At 45.5% G+C, this 26693-nt stretch overlaps 2 protein-coding genes across 12 annotated transcripts in view; one reads left to right on the top strand and one right to left on the bottom strand.

Annotated features, from left to right (window-relative positions):
• The window catches only part of CARS2 (cysteinyl-tRNA synthetase 2, mitochondrial), a 41012-nt gene extending 19517 nt beyond the window's left edge, over positions 1–21495 (top strand). For 4 of the 6 annotated variants that reach the window (XM_080358330.1, XM_080358331.1, XM_080358334.1 and 1 more), the window contains 7 exons: positions 2497–2564; positions 5225–5291; positions 10641–10779; positions 13303–13426; positions 15514–15612; positions 18725–18988; positions 21326–21495. In XM_080358330.1, the coding sequence (XP_080214456.1) occupies positions 2497–2564; positions 5225–5291; positions 10641–10779; positions 13303–13426; positions 15514–15612; positions 18725–18988; positions 21326–21400 (836 nt within the window). In that variant the 3' untranslated portion in view covers positions 21401–21495. The remainder of the gene's footprint in view (positions 1–2496; positions 2565–5224; positions 5292–10640; positions 10780–13302; positions 13427–15513; positions 15613–18724; positions 18989–21325) is intronic. The other 2 variants (XM_080358332.1, XM_080358335.1) reach the window with 2 other exon arrangements.
• A 1002-nt stretch (positions 21496–22497) lies between these two features.
• The window catches only part of NAXD (NAD(P)HX dehydratase), a 52901-nt gene continuing 48705 nt past the window's right edge, over positions 22498–26693 (bottom strand). For 5 of the 6 annotated variants that reach the window (XM_080356441.1, XM_080356440.1, XM_080356445.1 and 2 more), the window contains one exon: positions 22498–24829. In XM_080356441.1, coding sequence (XP_080212567.1) covers positions 24679–24829 — 151 coding nt within the window. In that variant the 3' untranslated portion in view covers positions 22498–24678. The remainder of the gene's footprint in view (positions 24830–26693) is intronic. The other variant, XM_080356444.1, reaches the window with a different exon arrangement.

The following is a 26693-nucleotide window of genomic DNA, read 5'->3' on the forward strand; positions in this document are numbered from 1 at the left end:
TTTGCTCCTGAAGTGCTGGGTAATTCTCTGTGTCTCCACTGAGATGCACCACTTACTGCCAGGTAGAGCCTTCTGTTGAAAACCAGTGAACCTGACTTTTCAAGCTTGGAATTCAAACTGTAGGGGCAATTTTCTTTGAAACTAACTAAATTACAGAGGAGTCATTTTTTCTTAAAAGGAAAAATAATAAGAACTTAATTCCAAGGGCAGTTTGTACATTGAAGTTCTCTGGGAGCTGACAGATCACATTCATTAAGTCAAAAAAATTTGCTGGAGGAAGATAGTATGAATTATTTAGGGCAAATGAATTGGCTTCAGGAACAATTTATTCTGGTAACAGACTTCAGAATTTTAGCAGCCTCGGAATTGGAGGAGCAATCCCCATTAGAGAACGAAAATCCCTGCACTGGGGATAAATCTTCTTATAAGGACTTTATTTTTAGACTACTTGTACTCTGGGAAGAGTGCCAAGCCAAAGTTATGAAAATCCTTGTATTTTGTGATTCTTTAATGAAATCATTCTAAGTGCTGAAACTCTTGAAGAGGAATATTATTTCAAATTCAGATGTTACCTGTAGCTTATTAGAAAAACACAATCAAACTATTTTAAGCTTGGCTGCCTGAAGTTAAGTTGATATTTAGACATTTTTGCAAAAGAAGAAAATATTAATCGTACCTGGGCTAATCCCCTTTTCCCAGGAGAAGTTTGTCTGTGGGTTTTACTTGAGTTGCAAGAGCTGTAGGTGTCCAGTGCTTCTGACAGCCTGAATGTTGTTATTGGGGACCCCGAGTTCAACCACGCAGTGGTGAAAATGGCCTCACCTGCTGACAGTCAGGACAAATACAATGGAAACGAGATTTTGGGTTGATTGTAGATTTCTGCTGTAGCTGGTTCCGTATTCATAGATCTTTTGCTTCTTTCCTACTCTCCATAGAATGTGTTGTTCAAACCTAAATTTCCAGATTGTCGGGGTAGGACCAGCCTTCGTGTGGGGAGTCCCTGGTACTTTGAATTGTTGTCAGAAATAGCTAAGAAGTGAAACCAGAGGCTTTTCACGCTCATTTACCAGACCTGAGTGTTGCTTTTGTGTCTAGACAAGCATAGTGAGAGTTTTATCGACTTGGGGAAGAGAATGGGTTCCAGGCAAGGCTGTAAGAGCAGCGCTGTGTGGAGAGAAGCACAGTATTCAGGCAGGTTCTTGGGCTGCTGAGCAGAAATGCCACCTCTACCACCACCTGTAAAAGCGTAAGCACAGTTCTGTGCTGTCCTTGCAGAGCACTCTGAGGGATTGGTGATGCTGGACTGCCCAGTCTGAAAGACTACAGGGCACTGCTGTGGTATTACAGAGTAAGAAAAGTTCATGCTTAAAAGTCTGCCTCTGAGTACGATTAAGTGCTGGATTTTGCAGATCACAACACGCCTGAAAATTGCGTGTTAGTTGTGGGTGATCAGTTACTTACAAGATTACGCTGTTACTAGGAGAATTGAATTAAGGCTTTTAACACCATTTCTGAAGTGGTGCTGGGAGGTCTTTCATTGGCCATGTGTTCAGCATCTCCCTGGTGCTGTGAATAATTGATATTTTCCATCAGCGTTGGTGCTGTGGCTGGCATGGATGAGGCCCAGGAACATACAGCCTGAGGTTGCCCCTCTCCTGATTTGCTTCTGAGCCATGTGGACTCTCCTAAATGCAATGGAGATGGCTACTGCCTTTTTCCTGGACCACAGCCATGCAAACCAACAGTCCACATGGCTATTAAAAGATCTAGCAATGCTCGGAGATTGTGTTTTAAAATAAGCTAATTCAAATCAGGCATCATAGCTACATCTATCCCTCCCAATTCTTCCCCATCTCCCAAAGTCTGGAGTGTGCAGAAAATTTATTTTACATGTAAGCTGTTTTGAACCAGCACAATTAACTTTTGGATTGAAAAAAAACCCAACAGTGTAACAGCAGCCAGCAAGTACTGAGTACAGAAAATTGTTTGAGTTTCAAGTATATTGTAATGTGAGATCACTGGGAGGTCTTTAAAGGTCTTAAAATATTTCTAGTAAGTCAAGAGTAACAGATAAGGTATTTTTCTGTGAAGACTGAGAAGTATTTGCTTGCTTATTTTTATGAGTTCATTACGAATTCTGAGCAGGGAGATGTTTTGTTTCTTCCTTATTAATGTCTCTGCTCACGGTGGTGGTGTTTCTTTTTCTTAAAACCCAAGCCAAACCAAAAACAACAAACACACAAACAAAACAAAAATGCACACATTTTATTTTCCTGTGTTTTAAAATTCACCCAGCCGAAGTTGACGATGGAGAGACATGCAGGACTGTAGGTAACGCTGTATATGTTACGTGTTGCATTGAAATGGTTGGCACATATCCATCACAGCGTATGCTGCCTCCAGTGTTTCCAGTGCCTCAGTGCAGTCTTTCTCATTCACTCCCCATTCAAAAGCATGCTCATTTATCCTGATGAATTTTTTTTTCTGTTGTTCTAGGGCACTTGCATGTTAAAGGAAGTCAAGAAAAAATGTCCAAGTCATTGAAAAACTACGTAACAATTAAGGTAATTTCTCTCTGTGAATTGAAGCAATGTATGTTTGTACTACATGAATATTAATCACAGCCCTCTTCTGAGAAAACACTGGAGTGTGTGCTTATGCTACAGCAAAAGACCCAAAGTGGAGAGTTTCTCTAGCGCTGATGTACCTGTTATTGTGGGTCTGAATGTAGGAAGCCTGCTTGATCTCAGGGTTTGCTTATAATGTTGATTTTGCTGAGCTGAGAACATTTGTAGGAGCAGCGTTTGTGCCCAGTAGCAGCCTTTCTGCATGATAGGTTTATGGTTGGGCTCAACAGTCTCAAGAGTGTTTTCCAACCAATGATTCTGCTCTATAGCAGTGGGTTCACATCTGCCTGCTCTCAACAGTGCATATGCTTCTGGGACTTAGAAAAAAGCAGATGTTTTTCCTTGTTGTGCTTTGGGTGAAATGGGAAATAGTGTCAGCATTTTGTCAGGAAGCTATTATGTGTCCTGCAACCACACTGTGCCAGTGGCCCCTCATATTCTCCTTTATTTTTATACAGCCACCTTGCTGATGCACAGGGAGTTTTGTCTTTTGGTACCCAGAAGCCACATGAATATGTCTTGTTTTGCCGTGTCCCAGAGTTTTTGGTGTCAGCCCAAGCAGGGTTTCTCTGCCAGGCACGTGCAATACAGCTGTGCCTGGCGCTAGGGCGGCTGCCCTGACGGCTGACAGCCATCGCCAGAAGTGGGTAATTTCCTGCCTTTAGACAAAGCTTGAGAGGCTGTTTCAGCACATATGTTCCCCTTTGCCCTCTCGGAAGACTTAATTAAAATCCCTTTAAAAAGGAGTTCAATATGAGCTGCTTTATTCTTAATTCTCCTGATGGTGTCTGGCTAGAATTAAGCCCTGTCTCCCCCAGGAAAATTACCCGTTGCTCACAGTTTTTTCACAGAAATTTCCCAAGTCTCAGCAGATGTTGTGGACAGGGTGGAGAAATGACCACAAATGCCATGCAGTTAAAAATAATGTGTAGAAACGTTCCCCTCCATGTCTGCCATGGGACTTGTTTGTGTTGAGAAAACAAAAACTTCAGGGCCATCTCTCTTCCCTTGCGGGTCTTCACTTTTAAATTCTGCCCTTAGACAGGCGTTAAGCCCTATGTGGAAGCTTTTATGCGTGTTCCAGAAGAGAGGGGCCTGTCCGGGACAAGGCCTGCGGCCTTCCCTTGCTCCCACTGGCCGCCATCTGCATTCCAGGCCGTCACCTGGGCATGGGTGCCCTGCAACCTCTGTGTCAACCTGCCCTGTTTTCCCTGCCCCGTGTCCACTTCTCCTATATATTTTTTTTCTAAATAGCTATTAGTTCTTATCCCCAAAATCAAGTGTGTTGCAATAACTCATGGCTGAGCAAACAGCTTTCAAAGAGCTACGATAGTTTCTCCATGCTCCATTTTTTAACTAAAGGCAGAATTTTTTTTCCCAGTTCAGATAGTCCTTTCCCAAATCCGAATTTATTTCTGTACTTTACTCATATTCTTCTTGCTTTGTTATTAGCATAAATCTTTTGGGCAGATTCAGTACACTCAGTTATACAGAGTTTATTTAAAACCAACCAAATGACACTTAGCAAAACAGCAAGTTATAACTGTCTTTTCTTGATTTAGCCTGCCCTGATTGCCTCAATTATTTCTATTTTCACTTGAGAGGTAGCACATTGCTGACACTTTCCTAACTTCAGTGTTCAGGCTGGTTTAGTCTGGTAGCAGAAGCTAAAGTTTGAAATGTGCATCTTTAAGCAAATGACACTTCTCATATTTTCTTACTTGCATTAACCTCTTATGATTTCCTGTTTCAGTGGCACTTCACTGTTACAAACTTACCATCATCAATTTGCAAACTAAAAAAAAAGGCAGGAATGCAGTGTTCAAAATCAGTCTGCGACGGTGTCCAGCATTGCTGAAAGCAGATTTAGAAGTGGTTGAATGTTTTATCATTGTGCCTCCCAAGCACCTCAATAGTTCTTTGTAATAGTAGTGTAAATTAATTATGCTAGTAGTAATAATTTACTATTTACTGCAGTAAATTATTTATTAAGCTAGATAAATAATAGGGTGAAATTAATGAGTTTTCATAATTAATAGAGATAAATTCTAGCAATATTTAAAAAATATATATTTTTGTTATATTTGTTCAGTCCATGTTTTCCTTCATGTTCTCATCCTGCAGAAAAAGAACACTTATTTTCTTTTTCAAGAAGTCTTTCTTTTTTCGTAAAGTTTGCAAAACTCAGGAGCTGACCTGTATCCTGGTCTTAGACTGATCATTTCAGCTTGTTTGGTTTGTGTGGGTTTTTTTTGGTTTGTTTTCTGTTTGTTTGTTTTTTGCTTTTTTACAGTGTATGCTTGATCATAATTACAAAGTACTATTCACCGTCTTATATTTGACCATTGTGTGTATATTTATATCTTGTATATATGTACGCACATCTATCTTATATGGAATTAGATTTTATTTAGTTTATACTTTAAACCAGTGTTACAGTTTAAAGCTTTTATGCCTTTCTTAAACTACAAAGGCAGGTTATTTGTCATGTTATCTTGTCTGAAATATGCTGTGAAGCCAGTTTGAGGGGGTGGAACGCCTCCTGAAGAACTTGTTTGATATAATGCTAAAGCTGTCTTTTCCTGGGTGGAGTCTAGGATTTCCTGAAGAAATTTTCGTCGGATCAATTCAGGATGTTTTGTTTGCGCAGCAGATACAGCTCAGGTAAGGAAAAACAAAACAAAACACCTTATTTTTTTGAGATATTCTTGGCTTTCCTTTCCACCTCCCCGGCTGGCAATGCGGGGCTGTGGTGGTGGAGCAGGGTCTCCCCGCAGTGCCTTGAGGTCCCCTCTGGCTGGTGGAAGGGTTGGTGGTGCTCTGTAGGGCTGCTCTTTGGCTCTCCTTCAGAAAATTTTGCATCTTTACCAAGGACAGTGCTTAACCATTCGTCAGAATACCTTTCTGAGCCACAGTTAATTGCGACTCTCAATTAATTGCACTTCCAATTAATGAATTACGTCCATCTCTGATTGGCATCTGTTGCAGCCTCTTGCATTTCAGTCACAATCAGCTGGTTTTGGAGATGTATCTAGGTAGAGCTTTGCCTTATATTCCCGTAGGGTATAACAAGGGCTTGCTAATAACTTTTAATCTCCCTGCTGCGTTATCATTTGTTGTCCTGTGGAGTTAGTGAGTGTTGAAGCAGTTCTGTGATGCAGTGCAGCTCACTCGCACCTGCGCATGATAACCTAATGATCATCTTAGCCTGGCAAATGCTGCTGATGGGGAGAAGTGTGGGAGATGTTGTCAGCTTCCCTGTCTATGCTGTGGTGTTTCCAGCAGGCAGGTGCTGGAAACTGGAGGAGGTTTTCATATGAATCGTGTTTTTGCCAGTTTTACCAACAGCAGACAGTAGTTCCCCAGCCACTGCTGTGTCAGCGGGCTTGTTGTCTGCCGTGGCATGGAAAGAGGATGGCGAAGCACAGGGAAATATTGCTGTGTTATTTCAGTGGGCCTCTGTCTGCCTCAGATAAAGCACCTCTAGCAGTGTAATAGCAGGAGCTGGCGTGGCTGTGGCTTTGCTTACTGTCCATCGACATGCAGTGCGCTACAAGCCTTGATAGACATGCAGTCATTGGGCCAAGAAGTCTCGAGCCACCTCTCTGATCTTCTTGGTGGAGCCTCTCTCTCCCAAGGCAGCTGAAGGCACTGGGAATGCCATGTATTCCTGAAGTATTTTGGAGCAAGGGAATAGTAGACTGCTGGTTATTAACTGCCGACCTCCACCATGGTTGGAAGGGAAGAGTGGATCCAGGTGGGAGGTTTGCTGCAGAGCAAGCCCCTGTTTGGAGCAAGAGAGGGGGCAGGTGGTGGGGAGCGCTGCCACTGCGGGGCAGTGGCACGCTGGGCTGTTTTGGGGTGATGCTGCAGGGCAGTGGCATGCTGGGCTGTTTCCTCTGGGTCTCTGTCAGGAGGTGAAATACGTTGTGCACACATAACTGGCACCCCGGCTGCAGCTGGTGGCACTGGGGAGTCCTGAACAAACGTGTATTTAAAACAAAGGAATTAAAAAAGCTAACACCTACAACAGTAGCCTATGTATGTTTGTTCTGTAAACAAAAGTGGAATGGCTGGCAATTTCTAAGCTTGCCTTGGAGCAAGGAATGGCCCTGGAGCCCTGCAGCGGAAGGCTGCCTGCAAGCCTTCTCCTCTGCATGTCAGCCGACTGCATTTGAACACCTGCAAGACAGACATGACCCTCTTTTTTTTTTGCCTTACTTCTAGGATAAACACCCTCCTGTGATAAAAAGAGAGGGCTACCTATGCAAATGTAGGTGGCTTTGATGAAAGGTTGGAGTGGTGTTATGCCAGAGTATAGTAGTGCCAGTAAACCAGTCAGCAGATAAGGGTTGCTGGAAGGTCTGCTACGCTTGCCACCTCCACCCTGTGTGGTAGGGCGCAGTTATCTGGTGTCAGGTGAAGAACCAGAGTCCCTCCCTGCTGAGCCAGGTATTTACTATGCAACCTGTCAGTTTGGGGGTCCCTGCCGTCAATTCACTTTGGTCTAAAGGTAAGTTTACTGCACTCCTCCTCATCTTGCTGTCTGCTTCCTAAGTGTCTTTATTAGAAGTGAAATCCCAAGCACATTCTGTTTGGTCCTAAAAAGGTTTTCGTAGCCTAAACCAGTTGGCCATGATTCCTTCCGTCCCTGCCTGTGCAGAAGAGCCTTTTTATTCTTGCTGAAATCCAGGTTTGGGAGGTCGGGTGATGTTACTGTGCCCCTTGTATCGAGGCCATAGAAGGTCTTTGTAGGCATGTGGATGAGGGCAGCTCCTGACAGCTGGGATTGACTTGTGCTTGGTGCTGTGGTTTACACAGATCTTGGTCTTGGAATGGGCCTTTTTTTGTGGTCTGGGGCTGCCCCCTGCATGTGTGTGTGCGGACGAGCACCTGGGGACAAACATGACTCCAAACTGCGGCAGCTACGGAGGGATAAGGGCTGGAGGGGTGTGTGTAGGATGTGCATGTGTTTTGTGTGAGCAGGGGCCCCCATCCCATGGCAGTCGCTGTCACAGGGAGGGTAAAGCTGGGTGCCTTGCCTGTGGGGAAGAGGAGAAAACACAGAAGGAAGAGGCTTTGATGCAGGACATCACCCTTCCCCAGTGTGTCTCTGCAGGGGATCCTCTACTCCATCTCCATCACCCTCTCTGCCTGCTCATGCTGGGGGGATGGAGCTGCCTGGAGTTAAGCTGAGCTCTAGCAGCATTGGTGGTGATCTGGACCTGCTGCACTGGCTGGTGCCTCTGGCTGTCCCCTTCATGGCCTGAATCACCACCCTTCGTCCTACCTGGAGCTGTTGGGAAAAGGTGTTTCCTAGGTGGCAAAGGCAGCAGCGTGGTGTCCCACCGCCAACGTGCCTCCCAGGCCACTTCTGGGTGCAGCTTTAAAGAAGTGGTGCTGTCTCCGAAACCTGGTGGGACCCTGTTGGGAGGCACTGCATCTCCTCTTGCATCTCCTCAGCAGCGGCTTTGCTTTTGCAGTTATGTGGAGGAGCTGTGAGCCTGCTGCAGGCAGTGGGGTTCTGTCCCCAAAATGCTTTTCTGGTCACCAGAACCGCTGGTGACCAATTTTGTGAACTTGAGTGAGCTGTCACATTTTGGACCCTTTGGTCTTTAATTACTTCCTGGTGCTAATAAACAAATGTTTTTGTAATTTGATAACGTAGTGATGATGCCATTGGTGGCAAAGGAGGGAAGGAGTAGGGAGTATGGTGAAGACTTACAGAGCCAGGCTTGCCTGTGCTGTGCTGTGGGTTTGCAGTGCCTGCAGGCAGTGGTTTAGGAGAGGGCCCTGAGGGAAGAAGAACAGCTTTAATCAAAGTGCGCTTCATCAGGATGAACTTTCATCAACTATTCCTTGTGGAGTTCCTGTAACCAGGGTAATCAGTTGAGTATTCGTAGTGGATATAAATGATCTCTTTCAATATTTCACTGTTTTCTGTACATTGGTCTTTTTAAAAGCTGAGTAAAGCTTAATTTTAAAATCAGTGTTAATGAGGCAGCAATGCAGATTTTTTATTACACGAAATTGGAGAATCTGACAATACAGGCCCAGACTTATGCCTTAGTTATACAGGGGTAAATCCTGTGGAAAGTATGTTTAAACAGTTAGACTTCTTTGGGATTTGAACTAATGAAATCAAGATCAGGTCTCACATCTGCCTGCTTCTGCCCTCTTAGGTCTGTCCCCTTGCTCAGGCTCTCTGCTCTAAAGGGTCTCTGTGCAGCATTAGATGATTGCTCAAGGCAGTCATCTGTGTGCAGGACCAGAGGTGAGATTGCTGTGGAAGTTACAGAGGATGCTCGGCGCTGATGAGATTAGGAACATGCTGCAGACTGTAGTTTGGGTGTACTTCAGCGCAGAAGTCAGGGATAAAATGGTGAAGCAATATTGCACTGGCTGCGTATGGCTCTTTGATAAAAGTAATCAACTGGTATCTCTTATGAGGAGAGACTGAGAGAGCTGGGTCTGTTCAGCCAGGAGAACAGAAGCCTGAGAGGGGATCTCATCAGTGTTTATAAATATCTCAAGGGTGGATGTCAAGAGGACGGGACCAGACTCCTTTCAGTGGTGCCCAATGACAGGATGAGGGGCAACAGGCACAGACTGAAGAACACTTCTTTACTTTGAGGGTGCCAGAGCACTGGAACAGGCTGCCCAGAGAGGCTATGGAGTCTCCTCTGGAGACATTCAGAACCCACCTGGACACATTCCTGTGTGATCTGCTCTGGGTGAACCTGCTTCAGCAGGTGGGTTGGACTGGATGATCTCCAGAGGTCCCTTCTAACCCCAACTATTCTGTGATTCTGTCATTCTGTGATTTAGACTTAGGCCTGTCCTTGGTGGACAACTTCCACCAAAGGCAGGTGAGCTCTCTTTTGTGGGGTGTGAAAGTTCTTACATAGAAAATTGCGTGTTGCTTTACAAATAGAAGAATTGCCTCTTGCTGATGGCAGCTCACAGTAAAAGTGCCGGGGGGGCAGTCCAGCACCTGCGCCTGTGAGGGGGTGAGCAAGGCGAGAATTATCTCATTAAAGAATCACAAAACACAAGCCTGCCAAAGCTGGAGTCCCACCGAGTGCAGTGATGTCCCTGTGCATGGATGTCGTGCTGGTGGTGAGGCTGATGTTGTCTATTTCCAGTTGGTGAAAGAGAAGCACTGTAGTGTTAGGGTATAGCAAATCGCATCATAAAGCAGAAGTTCTCCTTAGGATGTGATGAATAATTTACCTTAAGGTTTTATCCTTCTTCCTACTGAATATAAAGAGGCTTAGATGTAAGTGTAAGTTGAATGTGATTAATCCCATCCCAAATACACCCTTATGAGCTTGAACAATTTGTGTTTTCTTTAATAGTTGCCTTCAAAAATTGGTAAAACCAGTTTAGCTGTAATATTGTGAGGGAATCGTATATCTAGTGCAGAATCGAGACTGCAAAATCTTAAAGCAGTCTAGATTTTAGATGCTGGTGAAACAACCCTTTAATTAAATGTGCCTGTATTCCTCACAGAGTCAGTGGCGAGAGTTAGATCTCTTTGGAGGTCTGCAAAGACAGATTGTGTCTACCTAAATTAGAACAGGAGCAAAATTAGGGGTGAAATCAAAGGTATGTCTTGCCAACTTAAATCTGAGGGCTGCTTAGAAATATATCCAGTCCAAATGCTTTGGGGTAATAACTTCACCAAGAGATTCAATAATGAAAAAAAGGAATTAAAATAAAGTAGCTATTGCTTCAGTCAGCTTCCAGACACCTTTTTTGAATCAGTCTGATGCCTTCCTAGTAGGTTATTCTTTCTTATGTAATGATTGTCTTTTATATTGATTTAATTTATCTAGTATGCATGAACAGAGGTTTTTAATTAAATATGTAATTAATTGTAAGAAGAGTTTGCTGTGACAAGTGACAAACTTTTCCTGGAATTACTTCATCTCAGAATATTGTTCCTGCGTATGACACACAACATCCTTTCTATCATAATTAATCAAATAATATATTTTTTTTTCTCTGTAGCGGTAGAATTTAGTGACGAGAGCATGGATGATGCAAAGAACCTTCTTCAGGCAATCTCCTCATTTATTAAAGATGCAGATGCTTATATAAAAGGACAGCTGGTATGTGCCCCTGTAAAAGAAGACATACTGTGGGAAAGGTAAGTGCAACTCCTGTATCTGTGATTATGTGAGCAGTAATTTGCTGGCAGGCTCAGAGTGCTGACCACTGTGGTGTGCTGAGTTCTGTTTAAGAAGCAGTATAAGGACTGAGAAGCATTCTGCCCTGCCAGCTCCCACCAAGGCAGGCTTTTTTGTGTAGCCAACTGCTTTTCCTCATTGTCTGTAACACTTAGTTAGCTGTATTTTTGAAATCCGAGTTATTTATCTAGCACGCCTGTCCCAACACTTGCATCTTTGCCCCTCTTGAGTGATGTAGAAGGGAAAGCTGTGTCTGAAATTGTGAGGCTATTCAGTTCATAAGTAGAATGGTGCCTTAGTGACTAAAGAAGAAGGAGGATGACTGGAAAGTGATATGTCTTGGCCACTGAGCTTGTAGTCAAGCTGGCTGGCACTGTGTTGTGCAGCAGAGAAGGGGTTACTAAGAATCTGGCCAGGACAGAGATATCCCAGGGAAAGAAGAAATTATGATTCCTGCGACCCTGACAATGACAAGGAGAACCTTGTTTGGAGCCCATTAGGAAAACCAGGTCATGGAACTGTTTTTGCTGGAAGTGACCTTTAAGATCAAGTCCAGCTGTTACCTAGTGCTGCCAAATCCACCTCTAACCTGTGTCCCTAAGGACCTCATCTATGCGTCTTTTAAAAGACACCTCCAGGGATGGTGACCCAACCACTTCCCTGGGCAGTCTGTTCCAATGCCTGACAATGCTTTCTGTGAAGAAATTTTTCCTGATATCCAATCCGAACCTCCTCCGGTACAACCTGGGGCCATTTCCTCTCATCCCGTTGTTTGTTACTTGGGAGAAGAGACCAACCCCCTCCATGCTACAACCTCCTTTCAGATGGTTGCAGAGAGTGATAAGGTCTCCCCTCAGCCTCCTTTTCTCCAGACTAAACAGCCCCAGTTCGCTCAGCTGCTCTTTGCGGGACTTGTTCTCTACAGGAGGGAGAGATGTGCTCTGTGTTGGGTGCAAAGCTGAGAAGACAAGTGCAGTGCTCTGGAGTCAGGACAAGAGGGGTGCAAGGGGCACTGGAACCTGTTACAGGGAAGGGGAGTTGAGTTAACTAGTTGTGGTATTTGGCAGAAGGGCGTCCTGCAGCAGGAGGCTGCTGGGGACCTGTTGGTGAGAGGTACAGCTGAGAGACCTGAGGCATGTGGGGAAGTTGAACTGGATTGTCAGCGGGGAGTGTGTGGGAGGGCAAGGCTTGTGTATTGCTAGATATAAAAGCAACTGATGAAAGAGACCTCTTAATTAGGAAAGCGGTGGATGTTCAGTGGAGAAAGGGAACCTTGCAGGGAAGGGCATTGGGAGTAATGGGTTAGGGCAGCAATCATCCAATATCTGAGGGGAGGCAGGCAAAATGGCGACCAACAACAGAACCCAAGGGAATGGCAGAAGATGTGCCAGGGGAGGTTTAGGTTGGACATGAGGAGAAGGTTCTTCCCCCAGAGGGTGGTGCAGCACTGGAACAGGCTCCCCAGGGGGATGTCACGGCCCCAAGCCTGACAGTGTTCAAGAAGAGACTGGACAACACCCTCAGACACATGGTGTGAACTGTGGGGTTGTCCTGTGCAGGGACAGGAGTTGGACTTGATGATCTTTGTGGGTCCCTTCAGACTCAGGACATTCTATGATTCAAAATCACTCAAATAGGCACAAGATTCAGGAGAGCCCCAGAGATGCTAGGATAGCCTGAAGTTCACCAGGTAACCCTGCTCCCTGAGCTTTATCGTGAAACGGCACTCTTGGGTCAGTGCTATTGAGGTCCTGTTTGCCTGTTTGTGTGCACTATCATGCCAGCAGCAGCTGTTTGCAGCTTGCTGTTTGTTCTCCTGCCATCCTCATTCTCCTGCTCACAGGGGCTGCAGCGGGTGGCACTGGTTCTGTGGCAATGGGTGCTGGTTGCCCGCTGTTTTTTGGTGCTGTTACACAAACAGCCCCACCAGACCTTTCCATCTGGGCCAAGTTAAGTCCTGGGGCTGGGATGGGGCTGGCCTGGGAAATGAGGGAGCAGCGCCCACTTTTGAACTGGATCCTGCCAACATGACTCCTGACCAGTCCCAGTGGGCTCTCTTGCCAGACACTGGAGTGATGAGCGAGACGTGGCTTTGGAAGAGAAACGTGCCATTAGCATGAAGAATGGGCTGCTGGAAAAAAATTAACTGAGAAAAATCATTAATGTGCCTAATATCGACCTAATTTCCTGTCTGTTTTTAAATGATGAAGGCAAACCTCACTCTGCTAGTGTTGGTTCCTGTGATTAACCATGTATTTATTGAATGGATGTGGCACTTTGGATTTTGACACGCGTCAAGTTTTTCCCTTCACAGCTGAAGGATGTCTTCTCCCTGATCGACGTAGCATCGCCCATCACAGGACAGCTAGGAAGGAAACGACAGTGTCCTTTTGATGACTCCCTCTGGCTGAATAGCTGATGAATTCAGTGTACTGCTGGCATCTTGTTTATCTTATCTTAAAAGTTACCCTTTCTTCTTGAAGGCTAGCCAACACAAAAGTAACCGTGAAGGCTGCGTTTGCAGATGACTTTGACACCTCCAGGGCTGTTGCAGCAATTATGGACCTCATTCACCATGGCAACAGACAGCTTAAGGCTGTTACTAAGGTAACCCATTAGGATACAGAGATCAGAAAATGACAGCTGTCCACTGTCCTACTGCTTAATGCAGACAGATTAGTTTATTGTTCACATAAGAAACCGGCAGAAACAAAGCTCCATAAATTGTTGACCTTAATGGTGCCCATTTGTCCTGACCGTACCAGAGGAACTGTGTACAGCTATTGTTTTGTGCTTCGTTGTGTCCAAAGGATGTTTCTTTCCTGCTGCCCTGTATTATTTATACCTGAGGTTTTTGAAAGGCCTGAAGCTGCTGTGGCACGCTGCTAATTTTAGTGCTGGTTTTACGTTCTTACCCAGCTTCTTTGCTTAATACCCATGCTCAGAAATCAGCCTAAATTGGGAAGTGGGGGTGGTGGTTGCTGCGGGGGCTTTGGCAGGCGGTCCCAGGTGCACGGGATAGTCACGGTGGCGAGTTCAGTTTTGGGGACCGAGTGGCTTCTGCTGTGGGCAATTTATAACTCAACGTGCCTGCCTGAGTCTGTCTTCAGATGGCTTTTGGCAAATTGAGACCCCGTTAAGGTCTCTTGATGCTGACACAAAGGAGGTGTCTGGTAAGGACAAGACCTGAGCAGTGAACACAGTCTGAAGCACTTCTGGGTCTCCTCTTGCCAACTGCTCCTGTTCTTCCTCAAGACAAGCTGTTCAGCCTTGTTGCTGTGCTCCTTGACTGCTGGTGTTGCCACATCCACCATGTTTGTGTTGTAAAAGAAGCGTTGAGTACATAGTAATAACACGGTGTGAACTGTGGGGTTGTCCCGTGTAGTGACAGGAGTTGGACTCGCTGATCCTTGTGGGTCCCTTCTAACTCAGGACATTCTAGGATTCTATGAACTGATTTTAACAAAGAATTAGCCTGTTGGTTTATAAATCCTGCCGCTTCTTGGCCCTGTTTTGGCACTGGCTTTAAATTATTTCCGTAGCTTTATCTTTACAAAATGCCTCTCTGAACAAATCCCAGACCTGAAGCAGTTTGCAGCAGCGATCTGTGACAGCATTACCGCTCCTAAGCACAAGTCACCCCATTTTGCCGGTTGCTTCCCCTAAATTCCTTCTGTCAGCCATTTTGTTGAGAATTGGGTGGGATATTTGCAGGGCAGGTGACTTAGGTTTCTGGTTGGGGTGGTGGAGCTTTTCTGGGTGCAGCCCGGCTGCCTGAGCGTTACCCCTTACTGGCCGTGCATGTAGTTTCTGGCCTTAAGAACTGAGTAAATTCACAGAAGCATAACTACTCATCCCTTTCTTTAACCTTCTTGCTGTTCTTACCTTGGTTGGCACATTCCTGTTTGTTCCCTCTGCGCTCTGCTTCAGCCCCTTCCGGTTCAGATCTCTTGCAAATTTTAGGTTATGGCTTATCTCAGGCCCTAATGGATATGTCGGATAAAATCCAGTGCCAGCTGCTAGTTTGGTTGTCTATGTCATCACTCTTTTTTTTTTGGGCAAGGTTAGTCCCCTAAATTGCTTCTCAGTCTATCATTTAATCTTAGTTGTTTTTTGTTGTTGTTGTTTTTTAGGTTTTGTTTGGTTTTTGTGAAATAAACATGGAGGAAAGAAAGAAATACATGTGTTCTTAAAATCGCTATTCTATTGCTGCTCCTGGTGGTTGCTGATGCTACCAGGGCATGACAAAACACCATAAGCTATCTCAAAGCAGTCTTCACGTTATTTAAATCCATGACACTCAAAACAATTGATTTTTATAGGTGCCCTTGGAGCTGGGATTTTGTTCTTTTATTTTGTTTTCATACACACAGCCCTTTCATGCTCAGAAGTGTTGTTTTTAGGTCTAATTTACTGCACGCATGTAGCACAGGGCAGCTTCTTGCATCTCTTCTCCTCGCTGTGCATGCTGGTAATAAGCTCTACCCCTCTCCCATTTACTTAAATCTTTTCCCTTTGTGTTGTGAGGTGCTTTTGTATCTCTGTGAAAGTTCCTGTCTGGGCAGGTGTTACTGATGGAGGTAGATCTGTATAGATTTAGTCATAGTTTTCCCTTGTGGACTGGGCTGCAGAGAGATGCTGAGTTCTGTAATATGTATTGACTGGACAATCTCTTTTGAGTGTTTTTTAAACAGGATGCTGGATCTCCTAGAAGCTCTGTTGTGTATGGAAGCATTATTTCCTATATAGAAGGCTTTTTTAATGACCTTGGGATGTCCTTTGGAGAAAAACAGGTATGAAACATCTCTTCTGTGTATACTAGTACATGGTAGCAGTGCCAGCGTTATGTTTTACAGAACGCTTTCCAAAAGCATCTGATGTAACAAAATTATTTATGGGTTTAGTAAACCTTTCTGCCCCGCATGCAGTTTCTCCTGTGGTGTCTTAGGAGAGCATGTGAGCGGGTAGAACAAAGTGTGGGCTTTTTTCTTCTCGGAGGTGCTCCCATGCGATTTCTGAAGCAATTGTGCTGAGGAGATGGAAGTCTGAGGAATGAAACAAGAAAACGTTAGCATTGGAGGCCTTTGTGTTGGTTCTCTGATGTGTCTGGCTTTCCCTGCCTCTTCCTCTTCATTCGGATGGTTGCACCCAGGCTGGCTGTCATAGCTGTATGGATATTTTTGATTGTGACCTTCCTGCAGAGAGATGGGGGGCCCACCACTGGAAGTACCTTACGTATCCTCTGGTGCTTGGACAGGTAGGAATAGAGGAGAGAGAAGCTCAAAGCAAAATACCCTGTTGGAGGCTGGCAGGCTGTTCTGTCTTCCCCTTCTGTTCAAATCTGGAGCTGAATACCAAAGAAGGTGAAAACTTTCTTTAGAGAAACTGTTCTGCAAAAATCTGGGAGAGGGAGAAGAGGATGAAATATAAATAACCTTATTCATCCTTTGGAAGTCAGCCAGTATAGTGACAAATTTATGTATTTACTTTACCTCTTTGTGGATTTTTCCACAAAATTTCTTTCAAAACAGTGGTTGAGTGTGGTTTGGCTGTGTATTACTCCTCTTAAGTCAGGTTTTTGGTGGCACACTAAACACTTGTATTTGTTTGTAAGTTGGGTGACAAAGTCATTCCTCTGGATCCTGGGCTGTCTGCATGCAGGTGCCTTCTGCACCTATATTTTTTGCTGAAACAATTGTCTGAATGCTTTTCTTTTTTGTATGCTGTGCGAATTTGTCTCGGGCAGCAGGGTCAGCAGAAGACGCTGGTGGGAGGTAAGGCAGGAAGGAAGGAGCACCATGTCAGACTCTGCTCTGCCCCTCTCCACTTTCAGCTTCTAGTAAATTCATCACAATCTTCATCAGGAAGGTCTGCGGGCTGCTGCAAGCTAAACGGTGCAGGGATTGTTCTCTGAGCTCCAGACCAGCCACAACAGCTCAGCATCCGAACTTTCTTGCTCCTTAGCCAGGTGGCCCCAGGCATGTGGCATGTGAAAAGACGATGGGTGGAAACCATCACGCCTGTTTTAGAGCTGGGGAGCAAAGGTGAGGGCTTTTTCTCTGCCAAGGAGTGCTGTGCTGCAGGTGCAGGCAGGTGGTGATCTGTGGGGAAGGCAAGGGCCGAATTGCCATATAAAACATCTTGTGAGCTCTTTGGATTGATCAGTGTTGCAGGAGAAGAAATTAGAGATCAGCCCTGAGAGGCTACACAGTGTGTTATGCAGAAATTGGATCGTTTCATCTCCTAAAGCTGCCCCTCCTCTTGGAGGATCTTGCCTTGTGTCATGAGTAGGTGCCTGGTTTGAACTTCAGCAGTAGTGTTTGTAGAGGGATGTTTCTTGCTTCATTCATCATTTGTCTTCCCATTCCCTTCTGTATTCAAGCATTTATCCTGCTCTTTTACCTGCCCCAGGTTACACTGGAGCATTTCTGGCACTTAGATTTATTACCTTCTTCAATCTCATAAACTTCTTCTTTAGTATGTTCATGTGTTTTGAAAGTTTGAGGAATTTGCTGACTTTTATGATTGCGGAGAGCATTGAGCATCTCATGCTCTGTCTCTGACAGCTTCCCCCTCACCTCCTTCTCCTCCTCTTTGTTTGCTTCAGTCAGTGACCTCTGAAACTACTCCCTTTCATTTCCATCCTGCTGTTTGGTGACTAAATACAGTCCCCTCTGGCTTTAATTACTCAGCTGCTCCTCTGCTCCCACTCGAGCGTCGCTGCCAGCAACTTCACCCCCTGGCCTTGCTGTGCTTTACATTTCACTGCTCCCTTGTCTGCTCCCCCTCTTGTCTTAGCAGTAAAATACCACAATGGCCTTTTCTTCTTGATTGGAGGTTTGTCCTTTCCCTCCCCATTAGGAGTTTGCTTCTAATGAGAAACGGGGATGGTATCTTGGCCATCTCTGCCATCATCTCTGCCTTCATCCCCTTCTCCGAGGAGCTGCCTTCCTCTCCTGCTGGCTCCCCAGCTCCCGCCCCAGCAGCCGTCAGAGGGCCACGGCCATCCTGTCCCTGTGGTGTTGACCAGAAAGACTTTGGCCAAGCCAGAGGGAGCTGAGGCAGCTCAGAGCTGGCTGAGAGGAGGAGGGGGCCAGGCAGCGGCCAGAGAAGACCCGCTGTGTGCCGTGGCTGCTGCCCCGTCAGGTCTTGTTGGGTGGCTGAAGCTTTGGATAAGGCGGGTCAGATAAAAGGTCTGTGGATTTGCGGAGGTTTTCCACAGACACAAGGAGAAAGGGCAGTCTAGAGACTTAAAGCCAAGACGCTTTTCCTGGTTCGTGTTTCCTGAAGACGGTCTGCAGCTCAAAGGCCGAGGAGGAGGCTGGAGCACTCTCTGGAGCTGCCGGCGTTTGAAGCCGAGGGGCCGTCTGAGCTGGCGATCAGGCTTCCCTTGCTGTGTTCGGTGGTTGTTATGAAGCCTTTCTTCCATTTGCCTAATCTGCTTTTAACGTGTGCACACTTCTGGCATCTCAGAGGTTTCCTATGATGAGTTCCACAGTTGGGTTATGCAGCATGTTACCACAGTATCACAGTATCACAGTATGTTTGGGATTGGAAGGGACCTCAAAAGATCATCTAGTCCAATCCCCCTGCTGGAGCAGGAACGCCTGGGTGAGGTCGCACAGGAACATGTCCAGGTGGGTCTTGAATGTCTCCAGACATTCACATGAGAGCCCTCTGCTCCAAGATAGACACCTGTATAGGAATACTCTGAACCACCACCAAATAAAACTCCACTGGAACTTTTTGTCCAGCATTAGTGAGGTTGTAACACTTGAATCATACCAGTACAATGGAAAATGCACAACTGAGAGGTGACGAGGCCTCAGTGTATGATACTGAGTTGGGGTGGATTTTCTTCAAATCGCTCTCAGGTGTTTGTGAAGCAACCTGTTTGGTTTCTAGGTGGCTCTGGGAGGAGGCGACTCGGCTCTACTCTCCAGCGTCATTGAGGAGCTGGTCAGGTTCCGCGCAAAGGTCCGTCACTACGCGCTGGCTCTGCCAGACGCAGTGGCTGAAGCCGTGCCGATGGAGCCTGCCCTGGGAACCAAGGGAGCGCAGCAGGAACAGAAGGCGAAGAGGCAGCAGTTACTGCAGGAGAGAAAACCCCTCCTGGAGGCCTGTGACAGCCTGCGTGGAGACCTTGCTGCCTTTGGAATCCACATAAAGGTAAAAAACGGGCAGTAGCTTTCTTTGTGAGACTCCTAGTTATTTTTCTAAGAAAACGTTTATTTTTGCCCTTTGAGCCTTTTCAACAGCTTTCAGTGTTGTGCTCTGCTCCCTGCATGGCTGCAGCGGCAGGAGAGGTGGAAGTCAAGCCCTTGGCTGGTGGTGCTGTGAGCCTTCTCCTCTGCCCCCCTGCAGCCTTGCGTCACCATGCGAGCTGTAGCTATTATACTTCTGCAGTTCCCAAGGGTGCGCCATTTACCCACTGAAAATCCTGGAAGGTTCAGAAAGCCCTAGGTTGCCCAAGGTCAATCCAGAAGGAAGGGAATGATACTGTGTGCAGTCTTTGAGAAGATCGTAGAGGAACTGGAAAGTAAACTGGGATGACTTACGGAAATAATGCTTTCCCTCAACCCTCCCCGCATTCCCCCACCCAAAATGCTCAGTCCTCATGAGAAAGCCTCTTCCATCTCCAGCAGCTCCATTCCCAGCTGTTCCTGAGCCATAAGTACTTTGCCAGGTTCCTGTACCACTCCTCTCTCAACCCTGCTTTCTGCTTTCAACTTATACCTAATGCCACTGTGCTTTTCCTTTTCCATTAACCCAACGGTGTCTCCTGCTCAAGAGAAATCCCTTCACTGGCTTACTGCCTCCTCCTGGTTCCCAGGTGCTGTATTACTTCAATGGTTGCTGCTTCTCCCAGTTCCTCTTAATTCACAGCCCTTCTCACCTCTGCTCCAGCCCTTCTAGGGTCAGCGCTGTTTCTCGCATGTGGAATAATCCTCCCGTTTTCTCCAGCGTTTCTCCCTCTGTCCAGTTCATGCTGCTCCTTTTTTCCCCTCACTTGAGCCTTGAATTTTTTTGTCAACGGGAGGATGTAAAGCACGATGACATTAGGGAGTGACAGTGTGTATCCTCTCTAATTGCCGAATGTGAGAACTGTCATTTGCCAGCGCACCTACGAAAACCAAACGTGAAGCGTGGTCAGCTGTCCCGCGATCTCAGATGAAAGCGAGCGCGCTGATACAGGCTACAGTGAGAGCCAAAGCGCAGCAGAGCTGAGCTGCAGCTAGGCAAGCAAAGGAAGGCTGTGGGAAGCTGGAACATCTGCTTCCTTCACTTGTTTGTACGTAGCTGAGTCCTCACTCCGCTCATCTGTCAAGAAAGTTTGCAAATCCCAACAACTGCACTGAGACAGAGTCTTGGAGAAGATTACTCCCCTTTGATCTTTCTGGCAAAATGGCTGCAGCCCCACCCCCACCCTTTTGAAGATTTGTTTTGTTTTCTTTTTAGAGGGATTTATGGGCATTTAATAACCTAGAGATTTGCCTTAGTCAGGATTCAGCCCATTGCATTAATTTCAACACTTTTTTTTAATAACCAGAATCTTGGCTGCCTGTCCCAGAGCAGTTTGCTGCTGAAGACAAAGCCCAAGCGCACGTATAAGCACACACAGCACGTGCCCAAAGCCACTGACCACTCTCTCTGTAAAGAATTTCTTTCTAATGTCCAGCCTAAATTTCCCCTGGCAGAGTTTAAGCCCATGCCCCCTTGTCCTATTGCTGACTGCCTGGGAGAAGAGACCAATCCCCACCTGGCTAGAACTTCCCTTCAGGTAGTTATAGAGAGTGATGAGGTCACCTCTAAGGTCACCTTCACTTTAATGTAAGTAAAATTCTACATTGTAAGTAAATTCTACAATGTAAGTAAAATTCTACATTGTATTCCAGCCTCTCATGAGTCGGAACTCATGGAACATTGTCAGGTTTCAATATTCAGATCACCTTTTGTTTTATTTTTGAACAATTTTAGTCAATTGGCCAGATCTTAACAGTCAGAAATGCTCAGTTGGACTGCAATATTCTCTTTCACAAATATGACAGTAGTGCGTTACAGAGATTTACAGCAACAGGCTGCTATCCTAAAATTCAGGAGATCAAATGCTAAGCAGTACATTCTCATGCATTAGCCATAAGAAGAGCTGTTTTCCATGTCCATGAGCCATTTCAACATGAAAATGTGGTTGCCTGAGTTTAACAGAAAATACTGTGGTAAGAGACTACACACCGCTGCAGCATCCCACACTGAAGAGGTGACATTTCTACTGTGGGTTTTTTTTCCTTCTTAAGGGAAGAATTGTCTGGGTTTGTTTTATCACTTCGAGTGTTATTAGTAACAATGGCATTTGGGTGGGATGGTATGGCCACCTGTTTTACTGAACTGCATTAATAGCTTTGCTGAATGAAGCCTGGTTAAAACCCTGTGTCTCCGGATACCTACACGCGTGTGATACAGGTGGCTCCAGCGTGCTGGGATTGACCTGCAAACTTCTCCTTACAGGACAGAGCTGCAGTTTCAACCTGGGAAATGGTGGAAGGCAGGCAAGCAGAGCCCCAGACTGAGAAGAAAAGCTGATCTTTCATCCTTGGACTTGTTTTGTTTGTTTTTGTATGTTTCAGCTGCTTTGGCAACACTTGTAAATAGTAAGTTTCTAAATAAAAGTCTTTGGAACACAATGGCCAACAAAACAGATCTACTATAATCTGAGCAAACCTGTTGACACTACTACTAGGTGAGTACCTATGGGCCTGGAAGAAGCATTGAGAATACAGAGGAGCAGAGGGAACGCCTCAGCCCCAATCCTACACGCTCTGCTCTCACCCCCATTGGGCTGAGCTGGTGCTGAGGATTGAAATATCGTGAAGATAAAACGAGAGTGAAGACAGGAGCAAGAACTCGGGCCCGTCTTTGAGTGAAAACAGTTTTATGCCCAGTAGTTTGAACAACTGTGTTCCCCTCAGGCAGGGAAGGAGGTGATGCTTTTAGCCTTGAAGTGCTGCCTTATTGCAGTGTTGCTGGTTTGGTCCTGTGAAATCTTTAACTGGGATATGATGGTGTCCAGTTTTCTGTAAGGTTTGGTATCTTCTTAGCTTGCTTTGGCACAGAATACACTGAGGTTTCCATAGCGCTGAGAGGGCAGCACGGCCAGGATCTCTCCCCCAGAATTGGAAAGACATTAGTATGTGTAGTTATTACCTGTTTGGTTACCTTTTTCCATGTTTGTGTTAAGAAGTGCGCTGGATGGTGCAGCTGTCAGCAGGCACAGAGCCCCGCCTTGCACCTGAGGCCACCTCTGTTCTCAGTTTATATGGGGCTTGTGTTTTACCTATGGGTGCTCGCTCTTAAAATCCATTTGTGGAGAGAGAACAAAAATAAGAACACGGGTCCATCTACAAGGAATTTAATTTGAAAATACAGCTTTCACAAGTCATCCAACGGGATAAAGGCTTTACTGGTTGCGAATAAAAGGTGTGGCTGTTTTTCTACTCCCTTTCTGGGTATCGGTACCCCTAGAGAATATGGGGGGAGGCCTCTGTCAGCACTTTGGCAGAGGTGTATTTGACACTGTTGATATTTTAAGTCAGTGAGTGGCTGTATTGCTCTAGTCAGCTAGAAGGAATGGGGAACAGTCAGCTCGGCTTCTGTGGGAAATGCAACCGGAACACACCAAACAAAGTACACACAATTAATTTGCTATTATTTTTATTTCCTACCAAAAGAAACTGCTACATTTCCAGAATGTTTAAAAATTGTAACAATTTGTATACATTAGTGAATAACAAGAGTTACAACTTCTGTGTAGATTTAAAGCCAACACAGCAGGTGGAAATCTGTACTGAGCTCTGTTAATTGACTGACCGCCTACAAATGCCATTTAGATTATAATACCACTGATGTTCTAAATACACAAAAAAAAGAGAGCTCATTTTAAAGGAAATCCAGTAGCTGTTTTAAAATCAGTTTTAACTTTCTAATTTTATTTAAAAGGAGTCAGGCTTCTCCAGTAGTTTTAGGGGGAAAAACAACAGTAGCTAAGTTTCCCCAAAGATGTAGACAGTTTACAAAACTGCTTAAATTAAACACCAAAACCCATCTCTTATGAGTCGACATTGCTCTAATCTAAAAAGTCTGTGAACCCTCATAGACCAAAATGAGCAAACATTTAAAAACCTATTTTTTTTTTAAATAGGTAATTGGTTTAAAAAGAAAAACAAACAAACAAAAAAAATGCATCGGGGTGAGGTAGTAGTCACAGTGCATCCAGAAATATCAACTATAAGGGCTGAAAGGAAACACTTGGAGCAGCCTTTCTAATTGCAAGTGCTTTCTGTGGGCAGCTATTGCAAGGTACCAAATGCCATCTCACATATGCACGACATCGTACGCTCATGTAGAGCTGGATCAGTGGAAAAGAGGGGCTGCAGTGAGTATATAACGCCTGCTGCAATAACCAGGCACAGGATATGCTTGTTCTTGCACTTTAATAAAGAGTATATACACTTGGAGCTAGATTACAGGTTTGAGGGCAGAACCCACTTCCAGACCTTAGGGGAAGTTGTGTAAATGCACTTTGTGTGAACCTGCCCCTCTCTCCATATTGGTTCAATCCCTACAAGCTTTGACTGAATTTCCAAAAATCTAAGAAATGATACTGTGCAAAACCCCACACAACTTCCCCTTTATAACAAACACTCATCTGCTCAGCCAGCCAGGACTTCTGCTGTTAAGGCCACACCTGTCCTGCTAAAGACTGAGTAACAAGCCCCTACCCCCGGTGCTGCGCTCAGAGCTCCAACACCGACCATCGTTCTCCTATTCGTGGCTTTGACTCGCAGCGTGCGGCTGCCTGCACAGCACCGAGAGCGCACGGGTACGTACGTGCTGCTGTCTGCCTTTTGTTCCTGATTCAGTTCCTGTTCCCGCTGGTTAATGAAGAGCCACCTCTGCAGCTGTACGGCCGTCGCCTCAGAGCTGGAACGCAGCGGGCAAGGCGAGGTTTAAAAGCACTTCATGCTTCCGCCATCACTGAGAGTGGCACCGGTTAGTTCAGTGAAGAATCGGTAAGATTCTTACCCCACCTCGTACCTCTCCAAATGATAATTTCACCCAGTTCATCATAGCGAGTTCTAGAAGATTCAAGGCCAGCTAAAGGAACAGAAAATATTCTTTCCAGGTAAGCATAATTACTGCTTAATGCTAAGATACCTACAGTATATCCTTATTCTACCATGGGGGAACTTTTTCCAAAAATACCCAAGACATTGCAGGAAGGGGTATATTCTTGGAACAGATGCTGCCTCTGGGACTGGGAATGGGAAAAGGCAACTAATTACATTCAAAATCTACAGCAACTCTCATGCATTCCCTTTCCAAAGAGGCTGACTTCTTGCTTCTTAATATATGAGCATGGCAAAAAATGAAGTGCAATAGCTAATTCTAGACAGAGGGTCTAAGAACATGACAACCTTGGTGCAATCCAAGAAATTCAGTTGAGCTGGTGGAAGAATTTTATCTAGAGTATCAAGTGCATTTTATTTTTTTTGCTGTTCACACTTTAGTTATTGCTCAATAACTATCAAAAAGAACAGAGGAATACTTTCAGTTTAGTTTTATTATATTATAACAGATCTGCAACTACAGCTTATTTCAGCCAAAACATTTCTGTATTCCAAACTCTTAAAAAATATCTACATTAATCATATTTTTCTATTCTTAAAAATAAAAAAATCTACCTAGCATACCAATGCTGCTACAGCACTTGAAAGGGTGCATTACTTATGTAAATTCTACGGTAAATGTAATTACTCTTGCAGTCATCGCTCTTCCTTGTCATCTTCTCTGCTGCTTTGGCTTCAGGTTTCAAAGAGTTTGTTGAAAGCTGTTCCAACTTCTGAAACCATGTCAGAGGCAGTCATTGAACGTCCAAATTTTTGAAAGGCCTGGTGGTTAGACTGCCTCGTGAGAGAGCAAGCGCCAAATGCAGCCACTAGAAAGGGATTTTGACTACAAGAAAACAAACAAACAGCAGAACAAAACACAAACAACAAACAGAAAATGCAACGTTAAAAACAAAATCTGAACACTCGTGTAACTGATAAGGTCGCGGACATAATCTTTGTACCCATAAATTTTTGTCAGCATTGTTGGAAAGGCCTCTTAAGCAAACACCTGTATTTCTCAGACTCTTGCACCATAGAACATCTTTGGCTGATCCTTTTTTTTTAACAAATGCTTCCCCTGTCACAGCATGTGACTGACTGAGCAGCATCACTAGGGCTGAGGGATGCAAAAGGAAGACGTGCTTAAAAGCAGGTAAGAAGGTTTTCCACGTCAAGTTTTAGCAATGTGAAACTCCGATCCTTTCATTCAGAGGAAGACTGATGTCTCACCTGGCTGCCTTTTCACTCCCTTTCCTCCCCACTCGCTGGGTAACTCAGTTTTGTATTGCAGGGGTGGGGGAAGGACATGGGCATGCAGACAGGAGATGATTTTTTAACAGGGCCCGAGTCGCTGCTCCAGGGCCTTCATTAGATCAGCTTAAAATGGACAGTTGTACAACACAACAGACACTAAGGCACGTTCTCTACACGCTTACAAACTGCCTAAGAGTGTCCCCAGCCCCATGTCCCCAAGTTCTGAGCCTCCCCTGGGCAGGCAGGGCAGCCCTGCTGCCTCCAGAGCCCCTTCTCACAGGCTGGGCCACAGGAGCTGCTGCCTCACAGCTCCAGAGCAGAGGAAAACAACTGTGGAATAATTCTGCAGCCAGCCCTGTGCTGTCCAGTCTCTTCTTGAACACTGTCAGGCTTGGGGCTGTGACACCTCCCTGGGGAGCCTGTTCCAGTGCTCCAACACCCTCTGAGTGAAGAACCTTTTCTAATGTCCAACCTGAACCTCCCCTGGCACATCTTCCTGACATTCCCTCAGGTTCTGTCACTGGTCACCAGAGAGAAGAGATCAGCGTCTGCCCCTCTTCCTCCCCTTCTGAGGAAGCTGTAACCGCCATGAGGTCTCCCGTCAGTCTCCTCTTCTTCTGGCTGAACAAACCAAGTGACTTTAGCCGCTCCTCACACAGCTTCCCCTCTAAACCCTTCACCAACTTTGTGTCCCTCCTCCGGACACTCTCCAGTAGCTTTATACCCTTTTTATCCTGTGGTGCCCAGAACTGCACACAGGGCTCCAGGTGAGGCCGCACCAGTGCACAGCAGAGCGGGACAATCACCTCCGTGGCCCGGCTGGCCATGCTGTGCTGGATGCACCCAGGACACAGGTGGCCCTCTTGGCTGCCAGGGCACACTGCTGGCTCATGTTCAACTTGCCCTTAGGCATTACCAGGGCAGCTTTGAGTATTTTTTCCTCAAAAACATCAACTTCTTACGCTCGTCAAGGTGCAGGAGTGATTATTTAAGACACCTTGAGAATCAACCTCGGATGCCCAAATACTGCTCTGAAACAAAAGCTGTGCACAAGCTTCTGGGCTGAAGACACGTGAAGCACGTAGTTCTAAGGCTACTGCACAACCAGTCTGATACAGACCACACTCCAAAGGTATTGCCTCAGCATCCTCTCTACTTAACAGGAGAATCCTACCTACTACACCACTAGCACCCCTGAAAGCCAGTGCAATCTTTGTTTCAAAATCCTGCTCTGCGTATACCTGTTCTGAAACAGAGCCAGGCCTAAGCATGGAAGGACTGCAAGCAGTCCAGCCACCAAGCTGATGCCCCCATTCAGGGAACCCAAAAAGCTCTTCCTTTCCTGTAACAAACACCTGAGATACACAGGACTGGGAGAGCAGGTGTTTCCAAAGGGTCACCTTAACACCACCACAGCAGAAACTATATATTGCTGATGCCAATTATGCTCTCCC

Source organism: Nesoenas mayeri (assembly GCF_963082525.1).
Source record: "Nesoenas mayeri genome assembly, chromosome: 1".
Classification (NCBI taxonomy): domain Eukaryota; kingdom Metazoa; phylum Chordata; class Aves; order Columbiformes; family Columbidae; genus Nesoenas; species Nesoenas mayeri.